A 13,354-nucleotide genomic window follows, 5' to 3' on the forward strand; every position below is an offset into this window, starting at 1 on the left:
TGTTGGAGGCTCCATCTCCTATACAACTAAAAATAAATAAGGTAAAATATAGGTCTTGTGATGATGAACCCATCCTAAAAAAGAAGGAAAATGAAGAGAGAACGGTGCCAACGAACTCGTGTTTTGATCTCCTTAACAGCCATACGAGATGTTTCCTTGAATGGACTAACCAAATCTATCTTCTTCATTTGATCCTAAGACCTTTGACACTGAATGTTGAAGAGTACTACAGCAATGATCTTAGAATAGAATCAATTTGAATTAATCTTTAGCCAACAAGCTGATAGGATAAATAACAAGTTCTCCCAATCAATACTACGCATATGCCATTTACTTTTATCATCGATATCTCTCTGCTGTATATAAAGACAACACAAAGTATAAGAATATTCGAAGCAGTATAATCTTTTCTACAAAAAGAAATATACCTTACCACCAACTTTTGAAGAATTGTAACCTTATCAACGTTTCTGCAATAATACCATCTCCAATTGGCTTTACTTAACAACAATAGAAAATATTAGTAAAAGAATGCAGAAAATCATCAGTAAAAATAACATTGAAGATAAGAACAAACTCGTGGAGTTTTGAAAGTGTTGTTGAGTTTTGTAGTGCCCATCAACAGTGAAAGAAATGACCATGGGTAACGAGAGACAATTTTCTTAAGAAAGAATGAAGCGTGATATAAAGTTACAAACAGAAAGAATTCTAAATTTAACCTCTCAACTTATATATGAGAGAGGTACAAGTAATATTAATGAATATTTGTAAATCAAAACTTGAGAACCCTGTTGTACGAGGGTCAACAACTATGGTTAAATAAAAATAAGATACAAACAAGTGAACAACTCACCTCAACTAAAAGGCAAACCTGGATCCAAATTTTTGTATAAATTGAATATCTAATTTATCTTTCTTCATCCGCATATCCCCTACAAAAATAAATACCAAGATTCAAGTTCCCTCAACATTTTATCAACAGGTCAGTCAGTCATCAATTCTTTTTTTTTTCTTTTCCATGGCCCTTTCCAACCTCTTGACGAGACGTTTTTGAGGCAATTGTACTTCACAAAGCATTTGTGACCAAAGGTTTTCAAAGTGACTATGATAACTCTTTTGAAACCAATCCAAGATTTCAGAATGGAGTTCGTAAGGATTATCATTCCAGACCACTCTCAATGTGGCACGACTGTTTATCTTCATGGATATCATTCTAGATAGAAGATTGCCCACTCTTTTTTGGCCTAATGCCTCTGGCCTTAAGATACTACTGGGACGAGCTGCCATGAACTCGCGCACAGATGTTAAGCATGGTAACACCTTCCCTTTAAGCAAAGCACATGCAAAGACTGCAACTCCCTGAGCATTATCTTTAATTGGGACACTATGTAAAGGAAGCTCCCAAAGATGAGGGCCAAACGTAGGAGTAACCCATGAAAATACTGTGTCGTTTTGAGGGTCGTAATAGGGTTTAGGATCTGTTAAAGGTGCTGAGAAAGCACACAAGGAACTAGCATATTTCACAAGCCAATCTGGTTCTACACTAGTCAATCCATGCATGTATGGTCGTTTTGTACGTAATAATTCATTGTACACCAAAAATTTTGGGGCTGAACGAGAAACAGAAGACCCTCGATGGATGAACACATTTTCTTTTACCATGCAAGCTTGATACTTTCCAGCACGTTCTTTTCTGTCACCTTCAACTGACTTAGAAATCTCTCTAATACGTTTGGCAACCCTATCTGGCCAACCTGCACAGATTGCTTGGCCAATTATCTCCTTCTCCTTCAATGAAAGAGGATGTTTATTGGATGGGATCCTCCACATGTCTTCTATATCCTCCAAAGTCCCATTAGTCCATGAAAAATCTGACTCAGCAATAGAAGAACGACTATGACTGAAAACAAGTTGTAATAGTTGCTTTCTCAACTTGGACATTTCATGCATAGTTTTTAGATGTAATGTGTAGTTGTTGCAGAATGCCACATGACTTTCAGAAAGTTCAAAACATTGCAAAGCATAAGCTATTGTCAAAGCATCACTACTGGGATCTGAAAACTTTTCACGAGAGAGTTTGCCAGCTTCTTTTAGCTTCTTTTTCAATGACTTCTCCGCTTTTTCTTCAGCTTTTGTGTCACCAAGTTCAAAAGACCTGTCGTTTTTCTCTAAATCATCCTTCATTTGACTTCCTTCAAACATCATTACAAAGGGACTGGACATGCTCAAAGCTGCAGCTACTGCAACAGAATATGCAAAAACAAGATTTGCTCGGTCATAATTTTTCAAGTTTCTCATAATCTGAATAACTGTAAGCAGCATCCTAGAGTGGCGTGGACTCAAGGGATAGCGAGCCATTGCCTTCCCCAAGGGTGTCAATCTTCCACCATTATCAAGAGCTTCAAGGACCTTCAAGCAACTCTCAGCCTCAAGTACCGCTGATGTCTCAGGAGGAGTAGGAAATGGAAAATTGACCACCTAAAAGAATCAAGCATCTTAGGAGGATCAACCAACTCATGTAGTTAATCAAATAAGATATTCAGTATCTAGTGAAGATAAAAATATAGTAATTCAGAACACATTACACATACCTTACTGATACCCATTGATTTCATAAGAAGGACAACACCATCAACTGGTATTTTAGCTATTTCAGCGAGAGAAAAATCAGGGAATGTATTACTAAAAACTGCAGAAGAATAGAGACGATAACAATGCCCAGGCCCTGTCCTTCCGGCTCTTCCAGCCCGTTGAGCAGCTGAAGCCTTACTAATCCATTGTACTTCATAATTTTCAATCCCATTTGAGGAGTTATAAGTTTTAACCTTTTCTCTACCAGTATCCACCACATATTTTATGCCTGGGATAGTCAATGAAGTTTCAGCAACATTAGTAGCAACAACAACAAGTCGCTCTCCTTCCTTGACTTCTTCAAACACATGCAGTTGAGCTGCTGCAGGTAGCATGGCATAGAGAGGAAGAACATGTAATGCACCAACAAAAAAACCAGGTTCAACATTTTCCTTTAACCTTGCACTAACAGATTGTTTGCTTGATGCTTCCTCTTCTGTAGTGTGATCAACCTGTTTTTTATCCAAGTCCAAAGCGTTTTTTCTATCTAAGGCATCAAATGCAGCCTTGAGAGAAGCCATACTTGCATCTTCTATTATAGCATCAGTAAGGTTGCCATCCTCATCTGACATTGCATCTTCATTAAATTCCAACTCGCTATCTGTTTCTGAATTGTATGGAGCATCAGACACATCATCATTTATATCAAACTCATCCTTATCAAAAGAGCTAAATCGATCTGTTTGTTCATTTGAAAATTCATGATCTTCAAATGCTTCATTAATCTCCTTCATATCCAAATTTTGACTGGAATTCGTCTCAACAATGCCATTGTTATTTCCACCATTTCTTTCAGATGTTTTCTTGATCATCTTCTTTGAGGCTTCCCGTAGCTTCTTGCACAAATTTTCGACTTCTCTCTGTCCAGTAACAAAGACAAGTATACCTCCAGGTGGAAGCTTTTTGTGAATTGCCAGAACCTTTTTATATGCTTGACCGATATAATCAGCTATATCTGTTCTCTTTGAGAAATGTACAGTTACGGGATATTGTCTGGTGGGAACTTCTATAATGGGAGGTGAAACATGAAACAACCTTCCCCCAGATATGAAATCTTCCACTCGCAAGGTAGCACTCATAAGCACCAACTTCAATGGAAAAATCATATTCTCAGGACTAATTTTTCCTCCTGAAAGCATCATTTGTCGTTGCTTCATATGCAAATCCTGAATCGAGCAAATAAGATAAGTTAGATCAGATGAAGTTGGGCAAAAAACAACAATAATAATAAAAGAAAATAATGAAAAGAAGATTGGCATGTACTAACAAATAATAAAGGTTAGGTTTTACCTGACGAAGCTTAACAACACGTGACAGCATTCCAATTAATATGTCAGTGTTCATACTCCTCTCATGTGCCTCGTCGAGAATTAGAACAGAGTAACGCTTCAATAAAAAATCATGCTGCAGCATAAAATATAACTTGCCTTCAATAGCCGTTGCATAGATAAATCATTGGAAAAAATTATAGCTAATTCACAAAATAAATCAAAGAAGTGGAAACAACGTATGACAGGCCACTTAAGCAAAGACGAGAAATTAATTCTACTTCTAAAACATAATGTTGATTGCAGAGGAAATCAACTCACAATTGGAACCAATGGTATTGTCTCATATAATATCCAAATGCAAAACTAAACAGTCCACTATGCTACAAAAATGTGGCAGAAAGAGAAGCCTGTAGTGGATCATAACTAATAACTAATAAGTCAATAAATCGACAAAAACAAATTTAATTGTAAGCATGACAACACCGGACTCAATCATATTGAACAGAGAAGTCAAAATGAAGAAACAAAAAAGATTATTGCATGAGATGTTATTTAACCTACAAATACAATAGGGGAAAAAATCATATATCAAAAGGAATACCTGAACTTCGCGAAGTAAAATTCCATCAGTCATGAACTTGATTGAGCTACTATCTCCAATTTTCTTGTCATATCTTACTTGAAAGCCAACCTCTTTGCCTAGATGAACACCAAGCTCGTATGCAACACGCTTAGCAGTGGCAAGAACAGCAACACGTCGAGGTTGAGTCACCCCAATGGCACCTCTCTGATGACTAGATTGTAATGAACCAAAGCCAGCTTCATATAAAAACTGAGATTGTAATGAAAGGAAAAATTGTGAAAATGTAAGCTTGCAAGAAAAGATGATGAATTAAAACGTCCCTACAGGAAGAGCCAGTAAAAAATCAACCATGAATGAGAAATATGAAAAAACCTGAGGAACTTGAGTAGTTTTCCCACAACCAGTCTCTCCACATATTATAACAATGGGGTTCTCATTGATAGCTTCCATTATCTCTTGTTCCATCATGACTATTGGGAGATCTTTTCGTTTGTCTTCAACCTCACGTGGCCTCAATACTGGCACCACAATTGGTCTAGAGAAAAGCCTCATTTCTGGAAGTGGATCAGATGTTGTACAAATCTCTACCCTTGGTATTTCGTCCTCTTTATCCTTCAAACCATTTAGACCCACAATCAGCTCCTAGACAATAAGGCAATAACAATCCAATACATATAATTGAACAAGTGAGGTTTCACATAACATACCATTATCTCAGGTCCTTTTAAATCACTATCCGTGCACATGGTATAAGATAGATCTCTTCCATCTTGTAAAAATGCACAAATATTTTCAACTTTATCTGGCAAGGAAGAAAGGGATTTTCCATGATTTGGGATTATGGTATCCTTGTCCAGATCTTGAAAGGAATCCGACGCTTCTCTTTCTGCTATGAAAGGGGGATCCTCATCAGCCTTGGCAGAAAGTTGATGCCGTGGAGAAATATCAAGAGATCCGAGATGACTTTCATGTTGAGATATATCAAGGAAAGTTTTATCCAAAGGCTGGTCATTCCTTGGAACCTCTATTCCTACTTTAGAAAACTGTATATCTCTGCTACGTTTTTCCAATCTTGTTTCATTCTACATCCATTATCCACACCAACTAACTTAGCAAAATAGAATCTGAAGGGAATTGAATAAGTTATCTAATTAGTTAATGATTCGATGTTACCAACCTTACCAATATTAACAGAAGATCGCAAAAGAAGAACTGCATCATCCGAAATCTTATATTTCCTGCATTAGGAGTGATTATAATAGTGAGAAATTTTACAATGTTTACCCATTAAAAAATTAAAAAAATGCTATCAAAGAAATTAGTGATGGAATACTCTAATGTCTCCAAGCTTTTCGACAATAGAAGTGATTTTTCCTTCTCCTCCTGACCAGATAAAACCAAAATAATTCAGTGAAGTAAAAAGAGAAGAAAAAGTAAAGCTCAACCTGCATATGCTCCTACCTCCAACTTCATCATCTTTCTTTTCTGTGACTTGCTCAACTTTGGTTTTTTATTTAGCTGAATTCCTTTACATCCCTGTACACATGAAAAGGTTTGATCTCAACATTTTAATAAAACATATGAAAATGGCAACATTGTCACATTACCTTATTCATATTTTTTCTCTTCTTATCACTCTTTTTACTTCCATACAACATTACTTGATTGCTGCCACCACCGTCCAAACTGCCAAATGCAATGAAAATAAAGGCCTTTAAGTTAACTATAAATAGGATTTAGGAAGAACCCATATTCAAGTAATGCTAAAAAGGATATAATTAGTTTTCCTTCCCATAAAAAAATTAGTAACAACTAATTAAAAATTGACATAAATATTTCTACCTCCATGAACCTTTTCCACAATCTAGCTGATCAATGACAAGGTCTTCCATTTACTGCACTGCACAAAAATGACCAAACTTCAAATGATGAAAATAAGGTTTCATAAAAGAAACGTCATGGCCAAAAGTCATATTAGCATACCAACCTCATAAAAAGTAGTAGATACTGAAAATGAAAATAACAACTGTCATAAAGAGAGCTAGTGTATAAAATATTCTCTAGTGGTTGTAAGATAACTCAAGATGAACTAGAATTTCTCTGTGTGGTCTCTTGAGGTTGGGGGAGTTTCTTTTTGAAGTCAGCTTTTATGAAACTCTCGAAAACAACCAAAGTTAAAGTTTTCTCTTATCACCTTTTAATTTGGAGGTTCAGAATCCAAAGAATGGCTTAATAGGAGGTTTTGAACACTCATGACCTATTTCAAAAGGTAATGAAGGGCCCTGGCCCTCTCTCCTTCAGTTTGTTGTTTATGTCTCACAAATGGGGAGTCAATTGATCATCTTTACCTCCACTGCCTTGTTTGTTGTTTGAGGGTGGCTTAGGCTTTTCAACCGACATTGGTATCTCAGGTGGATAATTGACTTATCAATGTTCTTTCTCATTGATGTCAAAAATGTTGTTTTTGTAGAAATGTACAGCTCACCTCCTCTTGAGGGTGTTTGTCACAAAAAAATCTTTGGTAACTGGAGTCTTTCATAACCATTGACATGACAATTGAATATTCCTCGCCCTCCCTTAGATTCTTTGGTGAGAGATTCCTCTTCCCCAGACCCTAGGTTGTTTTGTTCTCTCTAAGTAATACTACTACGTTCCTTATCACGAAAAAGAAGAGGAAACAAGAAGAAACAAGAATAAATCAGAGGGGATTTGCATGACTAAGCTAAATATCACCTTACTTATCATTGTTCTACATCTAACTCCTTTGTATCAATCCCCCTTATTATCAACTTCAATTGAGGTGCGGGTGCCTTTTAGAAAATTTGCAAGGTTTTAAAATATGAAATTAAGTTTCTCTAAATTAATAAAATCAATGAAAAGAGTATCTTACCAAAAAAACAACAACAATTCAATTCACATTGGAAGTAAATAGTCAATCAATCTAATATACCTAAAACTCAAGATATCAAACATGTCCTAAATTATCTTGCAGTTTTCTCTCTAAACTCATTTAAAACTTAAAGGTGTGGGAGGAGCGTAGAGGCACAAGAAAAAAAAGATGATGTCCTCCTCAATCTCTCTCCTGCTCTACAACTTTCCTATCGTCCTTAACCAAGAAATCAATTAAGCGCTCTACTTCCTTCTGCCTCCAGCAAAGTTTAATAGAAAGGCATGTTAGCATCCCCTTCCACCAACTTTTATCATTCCTTTGAATCACGCTCTCTACTCTCTAGATCTACCTTAAGAGCAACCCTTTCTTCCTTCTGGACAGATGATAAAGCCCCTTCCTCCTCCAAACTGTCTAGCACCTTGACTCTTTCCACAATTTCAGCTTTCTTCATCCTAATATAGCCAAAACAGGAGAAATTCAATTCTTATGGCTTCTTTGAGAGACCTAAGCTTCCTCAAAAAGTGAAAACCTTCGCACTTTTCTTCAACCCTAATACTTCACCAAAAAGCAAAAGAGGATTTGAAGGAAGGATGAGACAACCACATGTTTTCAAATCTAAAAGGGCACAGAACCTACGTCAATATCCCAAAATTCAAGATGATAGGCCATAGATTCGAAGTAATTCTAGCCAGAACTATCTTATCTCCAAAAAAACTCTCTACCCACCCCTTTGTGAAAAGAATTCTATCTCATCTACGGTACACCACCCTCTCTCTGCCACCAGATCAAGTAAAACTATCATTTACCAAAGGAGGATCTAAGAGGTTGCATTGCCAATAATTCTGTGAAAATTTCTCATCAACCTCATAACTCTACTACCACCCAACTTCTCAGACAGGAATCTAGTAACACCAGAATTCACTGCTAAACACCAACTCTCACTACAGAGCCAAAAAAGGGCTCCCTGTCTCCCCCCAAAACTTTTTCCTCTGGGGTCATACACACAAAAGACCCACCTTCAAACCTTAGAACTCAAAAGCCACGAAAAGAAAAAACATGTAACAGACCGTATTTTCAAATACAACTATTATAACAAGCCCATTTAAAAAATCCACTTTGTACCTTATTGTTGACCGAATCAGATGCACGCCAAGCCCGTATTATGATGCGAAAGCATAATAACTATAAGAACTTACACAATTAAGCGAAATTCATTTCTTACCATGAAAAAAATCCTAAGAAAAACTATCAACTCCTTAAGAACATCTTCCAATGTCTTATCCCAACATGCAGAACTTCACTCCTTTCATAACAGTCACTTGATCCTTCATCTAAAAACATTTTGGAAAAGAAAAAATAGTACAAAAATACTCGATAAGAAAATCCCACATCAACTTTTAGAATTCTTTTTTTTTTTTTCCAGAACAAAATATAAATCATAGGAAAACTTTTTAAAGAAATGGTCAAACTTTCAAACAATAAAAACTTAGTTAAAAACAGCGCTTCAAAATCAAACATATCAATTGAACAAAATGTTTATTCAACCAAAACTTTCGAACTACAATTTCCAAATTTAAACTGCCAGTCATTCAATACTTTAAATAAACAAAACTTCCGGAGACTTTCAGGGGGAAAAACTACCAACACTTTCAATAAACAAGGCTCTCAAGACTTTAAATTTTTTTAAACCAAAAAAAAAGAAAAAGAACTTTCAATCGATTAATACTTTAAATCAACCAATACTTTCAAATATCAGAGTGGGAAGAAACATTGTTTGGTATAGAAAGGCATGTGTTACCCGTCAGTAAAACCAATCATTCATTAAATCAAATCATAAATGAAATGTTGACTAGAAATTGACCTGAACATTCAAAACAACTAATTATAATTGTAATATTTGTAATAATATGAAGTGTAAGAGCATGTATGCGATGTTAAGGGAGAAGAAAATTTCTAAGTGTTAAAAGGTGGCCCTCGGGCATTTTGAAGGTAGAAAATATTCTAAGTATGAAGTGTTGAACTCTCAGGTGAATTGAAGAAGAGTTCACACTTATAAGGAAAACTGAAGGTCCATGTGACAAAGTCATGTCAACGTATGCAACCAACCCTTCCAAAATGCTATGTATCTAAGTATTTAAGGAAGGGAAGCTATGCCAAAGTATAGCCCATGAAGTATGTGGAAGGTCATGAAGGAAGTTAAGTTAGCTTTCGAGTTTGATATTTAATCGAAGCTAGTGAGAGAAGTATGCAACCAACTTCACCTAAGGTGGAGAAGGCTAGTATAGGCGGCATGCAAATAGCTAAGTTGGAGTGCTGTCGAGTTTGATGTTTAGTTGAGGCTGGTGAGAGAAGTATGCGACCAACTTCACCTAAGGTGGAGAAGGCTAGTATAGGCGGCATGCAAATAGCTAAGTTGGAGTGCTGTCGAGTTTGATGTTTAGTTGAGGCTGGTGAGAGAAGTATGCGACCAACTTCACCTAAGGTGGAGAAGGCTAGTATAGGCGGTATGCAAATAGCTAAGTTGCCTAGACACTGTCTCTTATACACATCTAGATGTGTATAAGAGACAGGTGAAAGGATAGGCGCAAGAGAATCAGCGGCCGTGAAGTTTAGAAGTTGGCAAGCAAGACTGCCATGGACAGATACGATGATGGGTCACTCAGTTGATATGAAGAGGTGTGTTAAAACACCTAAGACGAGGCGATGCGATTACGGCTAGGAGTATGCGTATAGGGTCTAAGTGATCGCAAGCTCTATGCGATAAAAATTAAACTAAGCATTCAGCTTAAACACCGATTAGTAGACTAAGTGGAAACCTTAGAGATGCTAAGTTAAGGATTAGCATGTCAGGTGGCGTTTAGTTGAGATTAGCTCACATGCAAGCTCAAGTATAAATAAGGCTAGCAAGGAAGAAATCAGTTTTGCCAAATTTTGCTTACACCTAAGAAGAAGTATGAGTGCCTGTGAAGCTCTGAAGGTGCTAAGGCATTGTCGAGCAAGTTTGAAGAGACTTGAGGACTTTCAACTGAATCAAAGAGGATTTGACGTTCAAATTCTAAGGTAAACAACTAAGAAGTTTTGAGCAAATTCATGAAAAGGAATTTAGTCAATTGATGGTTGGAAATAGAGTTATGAGATTTAAAAGATTGAAATTTGAAATCATGCTATGGATGAATAAGCTAGCAGCTACATACAAAGAGTAAGCAAGTAGCTGACAACTGGCAACTGGCTTACCAAGGTATGCAACAACACTCATAGGCGTGAAGTACGGCATGCAGAGCTTGATTGACGAATAGGCACAGGATTGTGTCTTCATGACCATTGAGCATCCAATAGAGAGGGTAGTCCGTCTTTAGCCAACATGGCTCAATGATAAGTGAATGCGAGAAACTCAGTCATGATGCAATAAGATTTATGTATGTGATAATGAAAAGTTGAGTGTTATGTTAAGCTCAAAAAGGATCTAATGATACTAACCTAGGGACCTCTTCTTATTACAAGATAGGCACAAGTAGGAGAGACTTATAGACCCCTTGGATAAGAAGCTTAAGGCAGTGAGTGACAAGTTTTAATAAATGCTTTTAATAACAGTTTTCATGAATGATTTTCAACACATGGGTGGTTAGGTGGTTAGGTGGTTAGATCTGTCAGTCAGTCACTATTCAGGATTCTTCATGAAGTGGAACCTTAGGTGGTTCACCGGGTCTATTAAACCCTGAGTTTGTCTATACATGTCATGGGGTTCAGGGTAGAATTTTGAGTTAAGGGTTGTAAATATAAACGTTTAATATCGATATGTCTGTTATGTAAATAAATATGAATTTCTCTACATAGCAACACCTGAGTGAATAAGTTGGTGTGGAAGTTATGCATATTTTGAGTATAAGTTATGAACTGTATATCAGGTTAACCGATGCTCAAGGAATTGGTTTACAGAGTATGTTGGGCAGTAGTTGTCATAAGATGTTGACAATTGCTGTCTTCAAATCACTTCTTAGATTAAGAGTGCAATTTGAGGAGGGGTGTGACAACTTAAGTGTGAGGTAATTTGAGTGTAATGCACACATGAGAGGGAAATTCATTCCAAAGGAATGCCAAACTACAATGATGTGTCTTTCAACAAATAAGTTTCAATCAGATGAGAATACCGTCAATGCCAAACTTAGTAACTACATAATAAGCATATGATCCCAAAAAATATAAAGCAGCATATCTAGATAGCCTATTGTATTAATAAAAAAAATTTAAAAATCATTCAAAACAATCCACATACTCTTCGTTTAGCAAAAACAATTTAAAACATAAGAAACAATTATAACAATTTTCAATTCAAATAAAACATCCTTTCAAACATTGTCAAGTATCAATAATCAAAACATAATTTATCAAAATATAATATAGAAACTACTTGTTCTCAATTCAAAAATCCAATTCCTTGAACAAACTACAATTTCCTAGAAGCCTAAAAATAAAGACAAGATTAGAGGTTAGAAGTCTTTTCAACAAACTTAATCGAAACTGAGAGAGTTTTCAAAGGGATATTCTTATCCAAAAGTCGACTACAAACATTAAATGATAACTTCGAAACAGTCCAAGACTACAAATTAAAAGCTTCCACAGGTTAAAGACTCATTTAAGATATTTTAATCGAGTTTGAAAGGTTTTAAAGCACGTTAGAACCTACTGAACCTTACCAAAAATGGCTGCAACCTTCGCTGGTTGGTAAACCGGTTTGAGGCCAATCGATGTGCAGGCCAACGCCGGAGCTCGCAGGAGGAAGATGACACTTGCGGGCCGGGATTGGATGCGGGACCGCTTGTGCTAAGGAGAAGCAGGTAGCGCCGTCGAGAGGGTAAGGGCGAGCTTCGTGATGCTGGCCGACCTCGCGCCACCGCTTGTGCTAAGGAGAAGGAGGTGCGTCGCACAGTTGAACAGTACAGGGGGAGGGGTGGTCGGCGGTAGCAAGGGTGAGGGAAGGGAAGAAAGAAGATGAAGCCTAAGTTTTTTTTCTTTTTTTCCCTTTTCTTTTTCTTTTCTCCTTATTTTCTCTGTCTTTCTAAAATAATTGCAATCTAGGAAAATCATCTCTACGCCTATTTGGATAGGTTTAGTAGACATGATATTATATATGCTCATTTCAAAAATAGAAAAATATGGAAAATTATTTATATAAAATTGTAAAATTTTAAACACTATCGGTAATAAAAATCGATAAAAATCTATCAGTATTTTTTTTATTATTTCTATAAATAATTTTATATTTTTTCTATATGTAAAAATTTCCTCTATTTAAATGTATATTTTAAGTGTCTGTGATACTTGATGAAAGTTAAATATTTATGTCAGATCTCAAGGCTAATTGACCGTCTTTCATCTTAGATGCGAGAAAAACTTGAAAAAATAAAATAGCAGGAGTGTTCAAAAAACTTAATGACTCGAAAAAACGGATCAATCTAATCCAATCTATGTAGTTTTGATTGGGTTATCAATTCATTTGGATTTGATTGGGTTCAAATAAATAAAAAGTTTATAGATTAGATTGATTCACCTAAAATAATTCAAACCAGACCGAATTAACTTGAACATATTATATATTAACTTTAAAATGTATAGCTTTTTTACTTATGATATAATTCTACATACATATATTTATTTTAGTTTTATTTAATTTTATTATTTTTAGATAAGTAATTCTTCAACAATTTCTAAAAAATAATTTTTTTTAATACTTTGGAAATAAAATTTTCATTAAATAAATTGAAATTGAGTTTTATTCTTAAACCAATATATGAAAATAATTAAATCATATTTTTACGTATTAAACTTTTTTTTATAATAAAAATTTCAATAAATGACTAGAGTAACCCGAACTAATCCAACCTAAATGTTTGATGGTTGGATTGAGTTGAGTTCATTTTCTAATAAAGGTTATTTGGGTTTGAACAATTGGATTAGGTCTAAAAAGTTCTTCAACCCAAC

The 13,354-nt window shown here is 35.7% G+C and overlaps 1 protein-coding gene across 3 annotated transcripts; it reads right to left on the reverse strand.

Moving 5' to 3' along the window:
• Nucleotides 1-634: 634 nt before the first annotated feature.
• LOC120085510 (ATP-dependent RNA helicase DEAH13) lies at nucleotides 635-12,474 on the reverse strand. 3 transcript variants are annotated; one of them, XM_039041522.1, is made up of 12 exons: nucleotides 12,070-12,474; nucleotides 6,328-6,385; nucleotides 6,093-6,171; nucleotides 5,947-6,021; nucleotides 5,819-5,868; nucleotides 5,663-5,723; nucleotides 5,193-5,567; nucleotides 4,858-5,097; nucleotides 4,504-4,734; nucleotides 3,922-4,035; nucleotides 2,592-3,797; nucleotides 635-2,478 (listed from the first exon to the last, which is right to left on the reverse strand). In XM_039041522.1, the coding sequence occupies exons 2-12, from the start codon at nucleotides 6,375-6,377 to the stop codon at nucleotides 988-990; spliced, it is 3,972 nt and encodes a 1,323-aa protein (XP_038897450.1). In that variant the 5' UTR covers nucleotides 6,378-6,385; nucleotides 12,070-12,474; the 3' UTR covers nucleotides 635-987. The 3 variants fall into 3 exon arrangements, with proteins under 3 accessions (XP_038897450.1, XP_038897451.1, XP_038897453.1); XM_039041523.1 differs by lacking the exon at nucleotides 12,070-12,474 and having other exon boundaries at nucleotides 5,947-6,011; nucleotides 6,328-6,358; XM_039041525.1 differs by lacking the exons at nucleotides 6,093-6,171; nucleotides 6,328-6,385; nucleotides 12,070-12,474 and having other exon boundaries at nucleotides 5,668-5,723.
• Nucleotides 12,475-13,354: the final 880 nt, after the last annotated feature.

This window comes from Benincasa hispida, chromosome 9 (assembly GCF_009727055.1).
Source record: "Benincasa hispida cultivar B227 chromosome 9, ASM972705v1, whole genome shotgun sequence".
Lineage (NCBI taxonomy): Eukaryota > Viridiplantae > Streptophyta > Magnoliopsida > Cucurbitales > Cucurbitaceae > Benincasa > Benincasa hispida.

Bases quoted from the DNA above. Each gene is read 5' to 3' on its own strand.
- LOC120085510 (XM_039041522.1), bottom strand. From the start codon at position 6,377: ATGGAAGACCTTGTCATTGATCAGCTAGATTGTGGAAAAGGTTCATGG. The intron at 6,022-6,092 runs GTAATGTGACAA...TCATGTGTACAG, and splicing joins AGAGAAAAAATATGAATAAG to GGATGTAAAGGAATTCAGCT. The intron at 5,869-5,946 runs GTAGGAGCATAT...TTATCTGGTCAG, and splicing joins GAAAGATGATGAAGTTGGAG to GAGGAGAAGGAAAAATCACT.